The sequence below is a fragment of the Vipera ursinii genome (genome assembly GCF_947247035.1).
Source record: "Vipera ursinii genome assembly, chromosome: 2".
NCBI lineage: Eukaryota > Metazoa > Chordata > Lepidosauria > Squamata > Viperidae > Vipera > Vipera ursinii.
Window position 1 is genome coordinate 157,188,251 of NC_139513.1, and position 14,336 is coordinate 157,202,586.

The 14,336-nt window shown below is 47.8% G+C and overlaps 1 protein-coding gene across 3 annotated transcripts in view; it reads left to right on the top strand.

The window, feature by feature from the left end:
- The first annotated feature begins 5,066 nt into the window (after window positions 1-5,066).
- Window positions 5,067-14,336, top strand: part of GMIP (GEM interacting protein) — a 68,478-nt gene continuing 59,208 nt past the window's right edge. For all 3 annotated transcript variants that reach the window (XM_083353989.1, XM_083353990.1, XM_083353991.1), the window contains exon 1: window positions 5,067-5,124. In XM_083353989.1, the coding sequence (XP_083210115.1) occupies window positions 5,103-5,124 (22 nt within the window). In that variant the 5' untranslated portion in view covers window positions 5,067-5,102. The remainder of the gene's footprint in view (window positions 5,125-14,336) is intronic.

Below are 14,336 nucleotides of genomic sequence, written 5' to 3' on the forward strand. Positions count from 1 at the left end.
TCTCTGAGAGATGGCTGGGCAGGGGTAGGGGCCGTCAACATAAATGTAACAAGAGGCCCCTGATTTTGTTTTTATCAAAAAATTTTACGGGGTTGGGGAGGGGGGTGGGTGATAGGGGTTGTTTGGCTTTGGGGGGCGGCCAATCAACCATAGTTCAGGCCAGACTTGGGTCTGACCGCGCGGGGGGAGAACGAGGGGTCGTTGTCTCCGGGGCTCATGAGCGGGTCGTGGGATTACCAATTCCCACGACGGGGAATGGCAGCAGGCGGATAGACAGGGGGCCATATCGTTACCGGGAGCGCCGTCTCCGCTATTTGCAAGCGGTGGGGCGCTCCGACCCTCTGCTTCTTTCCCGAGGTTCCGGGAGCGAGGATGTGCAACCTCCTGAGCTCCGGCTGGTGTACCTGAATGCCAGGTCCGTGGTCAACAAAGCTCCCCTTATTAGGGATTTAGTTGAGGGTGAGCATGCGGACCTGGCTTGCATCACGGAGACTTGGTTGGGCCCAGAGGGTGGGGTCCCTTTGGTTGATCTTTGCCCACCAGGCTTCCGGGTGCTACACCAGCCTCGAGCTCAGGGTAGGGGTGGGGGAGTGGCGGTGATCGTTAGGGAGACCTTATGTCCGCGGGAGACCACCATTCCTCAGATAGTCGGGTGTGAGTCTCTCTTTATGAGATTTGGCTCTGGGGCGCAGTTGGGCTTGCTGCTCGTGTACATTTCGCCTAGTCGCGTAGCGGCAGCCCTGCCCGAGCTGCTCGATGTCCTCTCAGGGTTGGTGGTTGAGTTCCCCAAACTTATAGTTTTGGGAGACGTCAACCTACCATCCCTGGGAGGTTCATCTGAGCTTGCTCGGGAGTTCATGGCTTCCATGACGGCCATGGACCTGACGCAGGTAATTTCTGAGCCAACTCATGAGGGAGGCCACACCCTTGACCTGATTTTCTTATCTGGACGGTGGTTGGATGATCTTGGTGGGGGCTTTCCACTTACTATGCCCCTGTCATGGACCGATCATCACCTCCTGCGGCTGGTCTTCCATTTTGCCACCCCTCGCCGTGGAGGTACGGAGCCAACTAGATGGTACCGCCCCAGACGCCTAATGGATCCTGAGAGATTCCAAGCGGCGCTGGGGTCTCCACCTGCCTCCATTGCTCACAGCTCGGCGGATGCCTTAGTGGAAGCCTGGGAAAGGGCAGCCACTGAGGCACTCGACCGGGTTGTACCCTTGCGGCCCCTGACCCGGCGCAGATCCCAGCGAGCTCCATGGTTCTCCGTGGAGCTCCGGGAGATGAAGCGGCGGAAACGGGGCCTAGAGAGCTGCTGGAGGTCCAGCCGATCTGAACCCGACCGATTGCGGTTAAGAACCTACATTAGGTCTTATCTCGCTGCGATGAGGGAGGCGAGGTGTCATTACTTCTCTACCCTCATCGCGTCCGCAGACAATCGCCCGGCCGCCTTGTTTAGGGTGACTCGCTCCCTTCTTAATCAGGAGGTGAGGGAGGATCCCTTGCAGGGTCGTGCCGAGGAGTTTGGTCAACATCTGTCGGATAAAATCGCTCGGATTCGGACCGGTTTGGACACCAGCTGGGCAGAGTCTGACGATCAGGACACGGGCGGTCTTGTCAATGTTATCTGGGAGGAGTTCGATTCTGTGACCCCTGATGAAGTGGACAGGATTATGGGGAAGCTGAGTTCCACCACATGCTTATTGGACCCGTGCCCTTCTTGGCTGGTTTACGCAGCTAGGGAGAGGACACGAGGCTGGCTCCAGGCGGTTATATCTGCTTCTTTGAGTGAGGGTTATTTCCCCACCGTCTTGAAGGAGGCGGTGGTGAGACCTCTCCTCAAGAAGCCTGCCTTGGACCCAGCTGTATTGAACAACTTCCGTCCAGTCTCCAACCTTCGCTTTCTTGCGAAGGTTGTTGAGAGTGTGGTGGCGCATCAGCTCCCTCTGGTCCTGGATGAAGCGGATTATCTGGACCCTTACCAATCGGGTTTCAGGCCCGGGCACAGCACGGAGACGGCATTGGTCGCTCTGGTGAATGATCTCTGGAGGGCTCGGGATAGGGGGTATTCCTCTGTCCTAGTCCTATTAGACCTCTCGGCGGCTTTTGATACCATCGACCATGGTATCCTGCTGCAGCGTCTCAGGGGATTGGGAGTGGGAGGCACGGTTTTTCAGTGGTTCTCCTCCTATCTCCTGGGACGCTCGCAGTCGGTGTTGGCAGGGGGGCAGAGGTCGACCCCTAGGACTCTCGCTTGTGGAGTTCCTCAGGGGTCGGTCCTCTCGCCTCTCCTGTTCAACATCTATATGAAGCCGCTGGGTGAGATCATTCGTGGTTTTGGAGTTGGGTATCATCAATATGCTGATGATACCCAACTTTTTATTTCGACCCCAAACCACCCCAGTGATGCCCTCGCTGTGATGTCCCGTTGCCTGGAGGCGGTTCGGGTCTGGATGGGGAGGAACAGACTTCAACTCAACCCTGACAAGACTGAGTGGCTGTACATTCCGGCTTCCCGAGACACCTGGGATGTTCCACCTCTTTCTATGGGGGGTGAGCTTTTACCCCCTGTGGATAGGGCTCGCAACTTGGGAGTCCTCCTAGATTCACGACTCACTTTGGAGGATCACATAGTGGCCGTGACTAGGGGGGCTTTTGCCCAGGTTCGCCTGGTGCGCCAGTTGCGGCCCTATCTGGATCGGGAGGCCTTGTGTACGGTTACTCATGCGCTCGTGACCTCTCGCCTAGACTACTGTAACGCTCTCTACATGGGACTTCCCTTGAAGACTACTCGGAGGCTCCAACTGGTACAGAATGCGGCCGCGAGAGTTGTCTTGGGAGTTTCCCGGTACTCCCATGTTACACCTTTGCTCCGTGAGCTGCATTGGTTGCCAGTTGTCTTCCGGGTAAGGTTCAAGGTTTTGGTTATGATCTTTAAGTCCCTACATGGCATGGGTCCGCGATACCTCGAGGACCACCTGCTGCCGGCGTCGACTCCCCTCCGCCCTGTGCGCGCCCACAGAGAGGGCCTCCTCAGGGTGCCTCCTGTCAAGGAATGTCGACTGGTGGCCCCCAGGGGGAGGGCCTTCTCTGTGGGTGCTCCGGCGTTATGGAATCAACTGCCGGTCGAGCTCCGGATGGCATCAGACCTCCGATCCTTCCGTCGCGGGTTGAAGACCCATTTATTTGAACTAGCGGGTCTGGCCTGATGGGGGTACTTGGGTTTTTTATTGGTTTGTTTTAGTACTCTGGTTTTAACTTGGGCATTAATTTAATTATTTTTTAATGTTTGTATTGGTGTTTATATTTATGCCCTGTGAACCGCCCTGAGTCCCTTTGGGAGAAGGGCGGTATAAAAATCTCAATAAATTAAATTAAATTAGCGACCCCATGGACCATATTACGCCAGGCCCCTGTATCCTCCACTGTCTCCCAGAGTTTGCCCAAATTCATGATCATTGCATTGATGACACTATCAGAAGCACAAGATTTGGTATTAAATTAGATTCAACTTTTTAAAAAAACTATATTTAAAATTTAAAATATTTAAAATATTTAAAATATTTCTTGCATCTGGGTAAATGCTCATATTTTCCAACTATTCTTACCAGGGACAGTCCCTAATTTGAAGAAATCATTACTAGTAAATCACTGTTCTTATTTTGGCTTTCCCAGAGACTGGGGGCTGCCTTCTTAAAATAAGCCCAGGATGTAACCCCCAATGGGCATAATAAAAATAACTTGCCTGAGCGGAAGTTATTACAGCACAAAAAGTGTACAGCAATGGTACATAAAAGGTAGACTGCACTCCATCTCATTATGCTTGCTAGTCTTTATGATTGTTGTAAGGAGTGCCAGATGAAATAAGCTATTGTTTCATCCTTTTAAATTCTTAAGGTCAGTATTTAGATAGATTATACCTTTAGTGGTAAAAGATTCAATGTTGCTATTGTTGCTTTGTAAACTGAAGTATCTAAATTCACCTTGCAGATTCAACGACTGGATTCACACATTGTGCCAAGCCATTTTTAAACCATGGTTTGCTGAGTAAACAATAATTGGTTGGATTCACATAACAGACTAAGCTATAGTTTTAAATCTAGGGGATAAGTCCACATAGTGCACCAAGTTGAAATAAAACAAACAGCATCCTGGTTGGTCTCTAATGCCTTCTAATAAGATCACCTTGAACGGAAATAATCATTTCTAGGATCATTATCATCTCCATGTTTGCAAATTTGCCTTAAACTTATATTCTTATCCTGTATTTATTACCCAACTATATCCTTTGTGTTGGAAGAGATGGACAATCTTTGGCAATTAAGAACTACACATCACCTTTTTTGGATAGCATAACTCCATTTGATTGGACCATGTTATCTGCAAGGGCAGAGCCAATAGATGTAAATTTTCTGGCTTGTGGGGGTGGATATCTTTTTATTTCTTTGCTTTGCTTTTCAGTGTGATTAATGTGGCCTCTCTCTTTGAACCATCTTTAGCCAAGACGTTTGCAGGTTTAGTGAAGACGTGGTGCAGCACAGTAACTAAGAAAATGGACAGCCATAGTCTAATCTAGAAAAAAAAAGGAATGAGTGCCTGCCTGATTAAAATGGTCTTCCAAAATTATTTTGCAGCAGATGAAGAAAGTACGATTAGAACCTCTGTGTAAAACAGATCCACAGTTTTGATATCCGACCTTGAAGAATGCCTTGTCTGTCCCAGCACTAACGCCATCAAAGGAATAAAATGCTGAGCACTATAACACTTTTATAGTATAGTTTTCAGATGGTTGTTTCCTTAATAGAAACTAAGGTCAGTAATCTGGCATAGGCTAAAGGCAGACATTATGCATCAGATTTACCACCAGAGGTTGGAGGCTCTTATTTGTAAACTGAAAAATATGCAAATGAAGAAACAAGTAAGTTTCTTGATACGGAAATGTAGTCAGCAGGAAGCAGTGAAGTTTCGGTGGCTGTGGGCTCAGAAACTCTGCAAAGTATGCAGTGTCCATGGGGCTGCCTACCAGTGTTAGTGGCTCCTGAAGTATCCAGGGATTTGTCCTGGGGTCCAACCCTGGGGGTCCAGCTGAGGATTTCATCATGGCAGAGCCTAAATCTTCTGGTAGGTAAAGCATCCTTCTTATATTTTTATGCAGGGACTTTGAAGCCTTTTTTCAGCATGCAGCAAGTCATTGCAGATGGTTAAACCTTGAAGTTTTTAGGTTGGGGCAAGAAATGATTGCTTTGAAGTGTCTGATCCCTGAAAATAAAACTTGGTGCAGTGCAACTACCTCAATAAACAAGGCCTAGAGAGGGAGATATATATATATATATATATATATATATATATATATATATATATATATATTTCAGACAAGAGAACTTTCTATTGTATATGGTATATGGATATTCTCAGGATGAATAGACTTTTTCCTATTTTGAGTATTGAAATATGTAAAATGTGTTTTGAATAAAGGTAGATGTGGGCCAAAATTTATCACTTTGTGACAACAACTAAATCATATCGAGGAGAACCTAATTCAAATCAGTATATGTTCCTTAATTAAATGATGAAATCTATCTTGGTATCTATCTCTGAGTTCTTTTCAGTTGAACTTAGAAGTGCATATGAATCACTTCAGGAATCGTTGTTGTATTTTAATTATGTTTTCTAAATTAAGATGATGGTTAAAATGTACTTAAGATTAAAAAGGGAGCATATTTTCTTTAGCATCAATAACTATTTTTAAAAAGTACTCTCTCACACATTTGATTGTCTGATAGATATGTACACTAGTTGGAATCTATTTTAACCTTTGCAGTTATATTTTATATATTTTCTGTTACAAATCCAGCAGTGTGACATGGAGATTTTTAAACACTTGTTTAAAAATCTCTATAAATTTGATTCAGCTATGGCCCTACAATAGATGTTTTAGGAGAAAGCATTTAACAACCTGTGAAGTGTTATAGGGTGATCATTCTCTGTCAGCCATGTTCAGAATTGTAATTTGTGGAAGTAGTCATTTCCTGGCCTTTTTAAAAAATTTTATTTACCTAACTGCATGATACAGCGCAGGGGTTCCCAACCCATGGGCTGCAGCCCACTACCAGGATGTGGCCTACTGGCCACCAGGCCTCAGAACAGGCTGGCTAGTGTGTGCACATGCACGCACTTATCCCCACTCGTGCTAGCACCGCTACGCAAACAGGGCACTGCATGGTGAAAATGGGGCACCACATGGGGGAAAAGGGGTGAAAATGGGGCATGGTGTGAGGAAAATGGGGTGTTGGATGGAAAAAAGGGCCAGTATTAGCGAGTGTCATGTGGGCACTAGCACCACCCATTTGCGTGCTCGTGGCCCCATTTGTTTGCACAGGTGCACGTAAAATGCTTCCCCCTCCCTTTCCCTCTGGTCCTCCAATGAAGAAAGTTTGGAGACCTCTGATATAGTGCACATGTCTCCATACTGGATGGGATGCTTGCTTTACAAATGTTGTTCCATATGCTAATCCTTCCACTGTATTTTGTGCCACCAACAAATGTGTCTTCTGAAGAGGAGGTTGTAAGAAGCAAGAAATAATTTAGGAGGGGGTTGGGAAAGTCACACTCAGTTCTTGGCCAAGGATTGCTACCCTCCATCTGATTTGGGGAAAATTTAAATTCTTCTTTTGAAATCCTGAGAGGTTGCCCTTTGCCATGTGCACGTGAAAATAAGGTATCTACGAAAAGACTAGAAGCAAAAGAAAATGATATCATTGCAACTGGTCTATTTGTTGTAAGTATTTGTAGTATTTAAACTCTTAATTAACAAATGACAAATAGATCACTGTGATGACAACGTTTTCTGTGAAGGCCCTTTCACAGCAATTCTCAAAGACTAATGAAAAAGAATGACTGTTGGATGGAGCACAACTTTTTCACAAATAAAATGGATTGTGAGAATGGAGATGCTGTATGTACACAAGAAGAAATCAAGAGATACTTCCACATAGTCACCATTACCACTCTTTAAACTTATTAACTATTTTTCCAACAGGCTATGATTGTCTTCATCACAGCCACTGAGAAAATAAGCCAATCAGCACTTCCCAACTAATCAGTGGGAGAATGAAAAAACAGATATCACCTAGCAGCATATCTTTTTCTTTGGGAGAAGTGGAAAACATGCTCTTTTGCTTTATTTAGGAAGCTCAATCTGAGAATATTATGTCAATATAGCAACTTACCAGTTATGGCTGGGTGGGGTGGATAATTGAGGATTAGGAAGTGGGCTGAAGCAAGAGTTTCCCCAGTGAGAAACCACATATTGCTAAGCTTCAGAAGCAGTGTTTCTCAAACTTGGCAACTTTAAGATGTGTGGACTTCAACTCCCAGAATACCCCAGCCAACCATGAGCTATACCTGAGTCAGAAAGAAATATATTGTGCGATCATGGCAGAAAATGACACAGTGTGGTTCTAAGCTATGACAGACCAAAGACTCAAAGGATTTTCTTTTAAAATGGGTGGTTATCTCACATTCACTATGAATATGATATTGGTACACTATTTTTCTATATATTTTTTTGTTTGGTAGAGATTGTTTCAATTTCAAAATCTTTCAGATAAATACAGTAATCTTTCAAATAGGTATCACTGTAGATTAGATTAAATATATGATTAGATTAGATATGATATATGACCAAGTGCAGAAAAGTAGCTTGTGGATGTAAGCCAGTATATTTTGCTTCTGTTTGGGTATTTTTGTTTTATACTTTGTTAAATTCAAGATAGATAGATAGATAGATAGATAGATAGATAGATAGATAGATAGATAGATAGATAGATAGATAGATAGATAGATAGATAACCTTTATTGTCATTTTTTGCTGTGGGCACAGTGGCACACATTAAAAATGAAATTTAGTTGTTTGCTCTCAAACATACATAACACACATTTAAACATACTATATATAACATGTCTATAGACCTACACCCTTACATATAACTAACATATAAATATAAATATATAACATATAAACATTAATCACTGTCCACCTTGAATACATAATGGAAGGAGAAAGCTTTAGAGTTCACAAGGTTAATACTGTATGGAACAAAACTGTGTCTGAATCTGGATGTTCTGCTTTGGATACCACAAAGCCTCCTCCCAGAAGGTAACAAGGAAAACAGGTCATGAAGAAGATGTGTAGTGTTCCAGACAATCTTGTGGACCCTGCTCGTTGTTGTTGTTAGCTGCGAAGTCGTGTCCGACCCATCGCAACCCTATGGACAACGTTCCTCCAGGCCTTCCTGTCCTCTACCATCTTCTGGAGTCCATTTAAGCTCACGCCTACTGCTTCAGTAACTCCATCCAGCCACCTCATTCTCTGTCGTCCCCTTTTTCTATTGCCCTCAATCTTTCCCAGCATTAGGCTCTTCTCCTGTGAGTCCTTCCTTCTCATTAGGTGGCCAGAGTATTTGAGTTTCAACTTCAGGATCTGGCCTTCTAAAGAGCAGTCAGGGTTGATCTCCTCTAGGACTGACCGGTTTGATCGCCTTGCAGTCCAAGGGACTCGCAGGAGTCTTCTCCAGCACCATAGGACCCTGCTCAAGCAACACTTATATGCTATGTCCTGGATTGAAGGGAGGGAACTGCCAATAATCTTTTCTGCCAACCTCACCACTCTCTGCACTGCCTTCCTGTCTGAAGCAGTGATGCTTACAAACCAGACAATATGACAGGATGCTCTCGATTGTCCCTCTGTAGAAAGTGGTAAGGACAGGGGAAAGAATGTAATGCAGAAAATGCAGGCACTGCTATATCCACTTCACCAGTGTCTTGCTGTTGAGCGACCAAGCCAGCCTACTTGTTAACTGCACACCCAGGAATTTGATGCTGATAACCATCTCCAGAGGTGAATCATTGATGCACAGAGGACTGTGGCTATGCCTGCCTTTCCTGAAATCGACAATGACCTCTTTGGTTTTTCCAATGTTTAATACTAGGCTGTTTTCCTTACACCAGTCCACCAAGCCCTCAACCTCTTTGCAATAAGCACCCTCATTGTCATCTTGAATAAGGCCCACTACTGTTGTATCATCTGCAAACTTGACAATATGGTTGTGGCAAACATAGCACAACAGTCAGATCATCAAGGTGAACAGCAGTGGACTTAGGATGCAGCCCTGAGAAGAACCTGTGGTCAAGAAAATGGTATTACAAATATTTGTTCCAGCTTGCACATACTGGGGCCTGTTAGAAAATCAAGAATCCAGTTGCATAAAGAAGTGTTTAAGCCTAAAGGGCCCAGTTTGTCTACTAGATGCTGTGGAATGATTGTGTTAAATCCTGAACTGAAGTCAACAAACAACAAACACACATGAGTATTTCTGCTCCAAGCTCAGATGGAGAAAAGAGGAAATAGCATTCTCTGAAAGCAAACTGAAGCGGGTCAAATGCTGGCAGAAGGCTAGATACAATAATGTCCTTTATCACCTTCTCAAAACATTTTGTAATGATGGATGTCAGTGCAATCAGATGGTAATCATTGAGGCCTGTAAAAGACATTTCATATTTAGCATATCAAGTATTTGATGGATCAACGTGCCCAAATACTATATGAGGAACAATTGGTGTTTGTTTTCTAATTAGTAGTACAAATCAAGACTCATCTGAAGCATCTGGCCCATCTTTACAATATTTATTTATTTATTTATTTATTTATTTATTTATTTATTTATTTATTTATTTATTTATTTATTTAAAACATATAGTTTTGATGACCTATCCTCCCCCTATTCGAGGGGTCTCCAAACTTGGCAACTTTAAAACTTGTGGACTTCAATTCCCAGAATTGGGAGTTGAAGTCCACAAGTTTTAAAATTTTAATTTAATTTAATTTTTAATTTTATTAAATTTATATACTGCCCTTTCCCGAAGGACTCAGGGCGGTTTACAGGGTATTTAAAATCAAACAGTGTGAAATACAAAAGTTAAAAAACAGTTTAAAAAGATTAAATTATCCCTTAACTAAAAACCTCAGTTAAAAATTCTCAGCCTGGGCCGGAGAGCTCAAAGAGCCAGGTCTTCAGGTCCTGGCGGAATGAACGAAGGTCAGGGGCGGTCCTAAGCTCCACGGGCAGCTGGTTCCAGAGGGCAGGCGCACCCACAGACAAGGCCCTCCCCCTGGGTGTTATCTGCCGGCAATCTTTTACCAGTGGCACCCTGAGAAGACCCTCCCTGTGCGAGCGCACTGGACAAAGGGAGTTTGATGCTGGCAGGAGGTGTTCCCTCAAATATCCCGGACCCAGGCCATTTAGGGCTTTATAGGTCATCACCAGCACCTTGAATCTCACCCGAAGGGCAACCGGAAGTCAATGCAGCTCGCGGAGTAGAGGTGTTACATGGGAGTATCGGGAGGCCCCCATCACAACTCGCGCGGCCGCATTCTGCACCAGTTGAAGCCTCTGGGTGGTCCTCAAGGGCAGCCCCATGTAGAGAGCGTTGCAGTAGTCTAAACGGGAGGTGAGCGCATGAGTGACTGTGCGTAGGGCATCTCGGTCCAGGTAGGGTCACAACTGGCGCACCAGGCAAACCTGGGCAAAAGCCCCCCTGGTCACGGCACCTATATGGTCTTCAAAATTGAGCTGTGAATCCAGGAGGACGCCCAAGTTGCGAGCCCTATCAACGGGGGTAACACCTCACCCCCCATCGTTAAAGGTGGAATGAAGTGGTTAGTCCGAGATGCCGATATGCACAGCCAATCAGTCTTGGCAGGATTGAGATGAAGCCTGTTTCTCCCCATCCAGACCTGGACCGCCTCCAGGCAATGGGACATCCCAGCGAGGGCATCACTAGGTTGGTTCGGGGTGGAGAAAAAAAGTTGGGTATCATCAGCATACTGATGATACCCCACCCCGAAACCACAAATGACCTCACCCGGTGGCTTCATATAGATGTTGAACAGGAGGGGAGAGAGAACCGACCCCTGAGGAACTCCACAAACGAGAGGCCTCGGGGCGGATCTCTGCCCTCCTGTCAACACTGACTGCGAACAACCCAGGAGATAGGAGGAGAACCACCGTAAAAATGGTGCCTCCCACTCCCAGCCCCCTGAGGTGTCGCAGTAGGATACCATGGTCGATGGTATCGAAAGCCGCTGAGAGATCGAATAGGACTAGGACAGAGGAGCAACCCCTGTCCTGAGCCCGCCAGAGATCATTCACCAGCATGACCAATGCCGTCTCCGTGCTGTGCCCGTGCCTGAAACCCAATTGGTACGGGTCCAGATAATCAGTTTCCTCCAGGAACAGAGGGAGTTGATGCGCCACCACGCTCTTGACAACCTTCGCCAGAAAGCGAAGGTTGGAGACTGGACGATAGTTATTTAAAACAGCCGGGTCCAGGACAGGCTTTTTGAGGAGGGGTCTCACCACCGCCTCCTTCAAGGCGGTGGGGAAGACACCCTCCTTCAAAGAAGCAGTTATTACTGCCTGGAACCAGCCTCGTGTCCCCTGCCAGGCTGCATAAACTAGCCAGGAGGGGCACGGATCCAACAAACAAGTGGTGGAGCTCAGCCTCCCCATGATCCTGTCCACATTTATTTATTTATTTAGTTAGTTACATTTATATACCGCCCTATTCCCTGAGGACTCAGGGCGGTTTACAGGGAATTAAAAATCCAACATACAAAAGTTAAAAACCAAATTAAAAAAATATTAAATTGACCCTGTACTCAATTAAAAAGAACCCCAATTAAAAATTTCTCCTCAGCCTGGGCCCGAGAGCTCGAAGAGCCAGGTCTTCAGGCCCCGGCGGAATGATCGGAGGTCGGGGGCAGTTCTCAGCTCCACCGGCAGCTGGTTCCAGAGGGCAGGCGCTCCCACTGAGAAGGCCCTATCCCTGGGTGTCACCCGCCGGCAATCTCTTACCGGCGGGACCCTGAGCAGACCCTCCCTGTGGGAGCGCACTGGGCGAAGGGCGTTTGATGCCGGCAGCAGGTGTTCCCTCAGATATCCCGGACCCAGGCCATGTAGGGCTTTATAGGTGATAACCAGCACCTTGAATTTCATCCGGAGGGCAACCGGAAGCCAATGCAGCTCGCGGAGTAGAGGTGTTACATGGGAGTATCGGGAAACCCCCATTACAACTCGCGCGGCTGCATTCTGCACCAGTTGAAGCCTCCGAGTGGTCTTCAAGGGCAGCCCCATGTAGAGAGCGTTACAGTAGTCCAAACGGGAGGTCACAAGCACGTGAGTAACTGTGCGTAGGGCGTCTCGGTCCAGATAGGGACGCAACTGGCGCACCAGGCGAACCTGAGCAAAAGCCCCCCTGGTCACGGCTCCTATATGGTCTTCAAAATTGAGCCGTGAGTCCAGGAGGACGCCCAAGTTGCGAGCCCTATCGACGGGGGGTAACACCTCACCCCCCATCATTAAGGATGGAATAACTTGGTTAACCCGAGATGCCGATATGCACAGCCACTCAGTCTTGGCGGGATTGAGACGAAGCCTGTTTCTCCCCATCCAGACCTGAACCACCTCCAGGCACCGGGACATCACGGAGAGGGCATCACTGGGTTGGTTCGGGGTGGAAAGAAAAAGTTGGGTATCATCAGCGTACTGGTGATACCCCACCCCAAAACCACGAATGATCTCGCCCAGCGGCTTCATATAGATGTTGAACAGGAGAGGCGAGAGAACCGACCCCTGAGGAACTCCACAAATGAGAGACCTCGGGGCGGATCTCTGCCCTCCTGTCAACACCGACTGCAAGCGGCCCTGGAGGTAGGAGGAGAACCACCGTAGGATGGTGCCTCCCACTCCCAGCCCCCTGAGACGCCGCAGCAGGATACCATGGTCAATGGTATCGAACGCCGCTGAGAGATCTAATAGGACTAGGACAGAGGAACAACCCCTGTCCCTAGCCCTCCAGAGATCATTCACCAGCGCGACCAATGCCGTCTCCGTGCTGTGTCCGGGCCTGAAGCCCGATTGGTACGGGTCCAGATAATCAGTTTCCTCCAGGATCAGAGGGAGCTGATGCGCCACCACACTCTCAACAACCTTCGCCAGAAAGCGAAGGTTGGAGACTGGACGGTAGTTGTTTAAAACAGCCGGGTCCAAAGCAGGCTTCTTGAGAAGGGGTCTCACCACCGCCTCCTTCAAGGCGGCAGGAAAGACACCCTCCTTCAAGGAAGCAGTTATTACTGTATGGAACCAGCCTCGTGTTCCTTCCCGAGCCGCATAAGCTAGCCAGGAGGGGCACGGATCCAACAAACAGGTGGTGGTGCTCAGTCTCCCCATGATCCTGTCCACATCATCAGGGGAAACAGGGTCGAACTCAGTCCAGATAACGTGCTCAAGACCGCCTGATTCCTCCACATCAGACTCTGCCCAGTCAGAGTCCAAGCCGGTCCGGATCCGAGCGATTTTGTCCGCCAGATGATGACTAAACTCCTCGGCTCGTCCCTGCAAGGGATCCTCTCTCACCTCCTGATTAAGGAGGGAGCGAGTCACCCTAAACAGGGCGGCCAGGCGATTATCTGCGGACGCGATAAGGGCGGCAAAGTAGTTAGACTTTGCCGTCCTTATCGCCGCAAGATAAGACCTTATAAAGGTTCTTAACTGCAATCGGTTGGATTCGGATCGGCTGGATCTCCAACCGCTCTCTAGACCTCATCTCCGACGCTTCATCTCCCGGAGCTCCACAGAGAACCATGGGGCCCAGCGGGATCTGCGACGGGTCAGAGGTCGCAAGGGTACAACGCAGTCGAGTGCCCTGGTGGCTGCCGTTTCCCAGGCCTCCACCAGGGCATCGACTGGGCTGTGGGTAAGGGTGATAGGTATAGGCCCAAGTGCCCTCTGGAACCGATCTGGGTCCATTAGGCGCCTGGGGCGGAACCACCTGGTCGGCTCCGCCGCCCAGCGGCGGGGGATGGCATGACAGAAAACCAGCCTCAGGAGGTGATGATCTGACCATGACAGAGGGGTGATGGATGGAGAACCCCCTCCCAGATCATCCAACCACTGTCCAGACAGGAACACCAGGTCGAGAGTGTGATCCCCCTCATGAGTCGGGCCCTCAATAACCTGGGTCAGGCCCATGGCTGTCATGGAAGCCATGAACTCCCGAGCTAACTCCGACGACCCTCCCAGTGATGGCAGGTTGAAGTCACCCAGGACTATAAGCCTGGGGAACTCCACCGCCAACCCTGAGAGGGTGTCGAGCAGCTCGGGCAGGGCTGTTGCCACACAGCTGGGTGCCAGGTATGTAAGCAACAAGCCCAACTGAACCCGAGGACCACACCTCAAGAGGAGGGATTCACTCCCGGCCATCTGGACAATGGT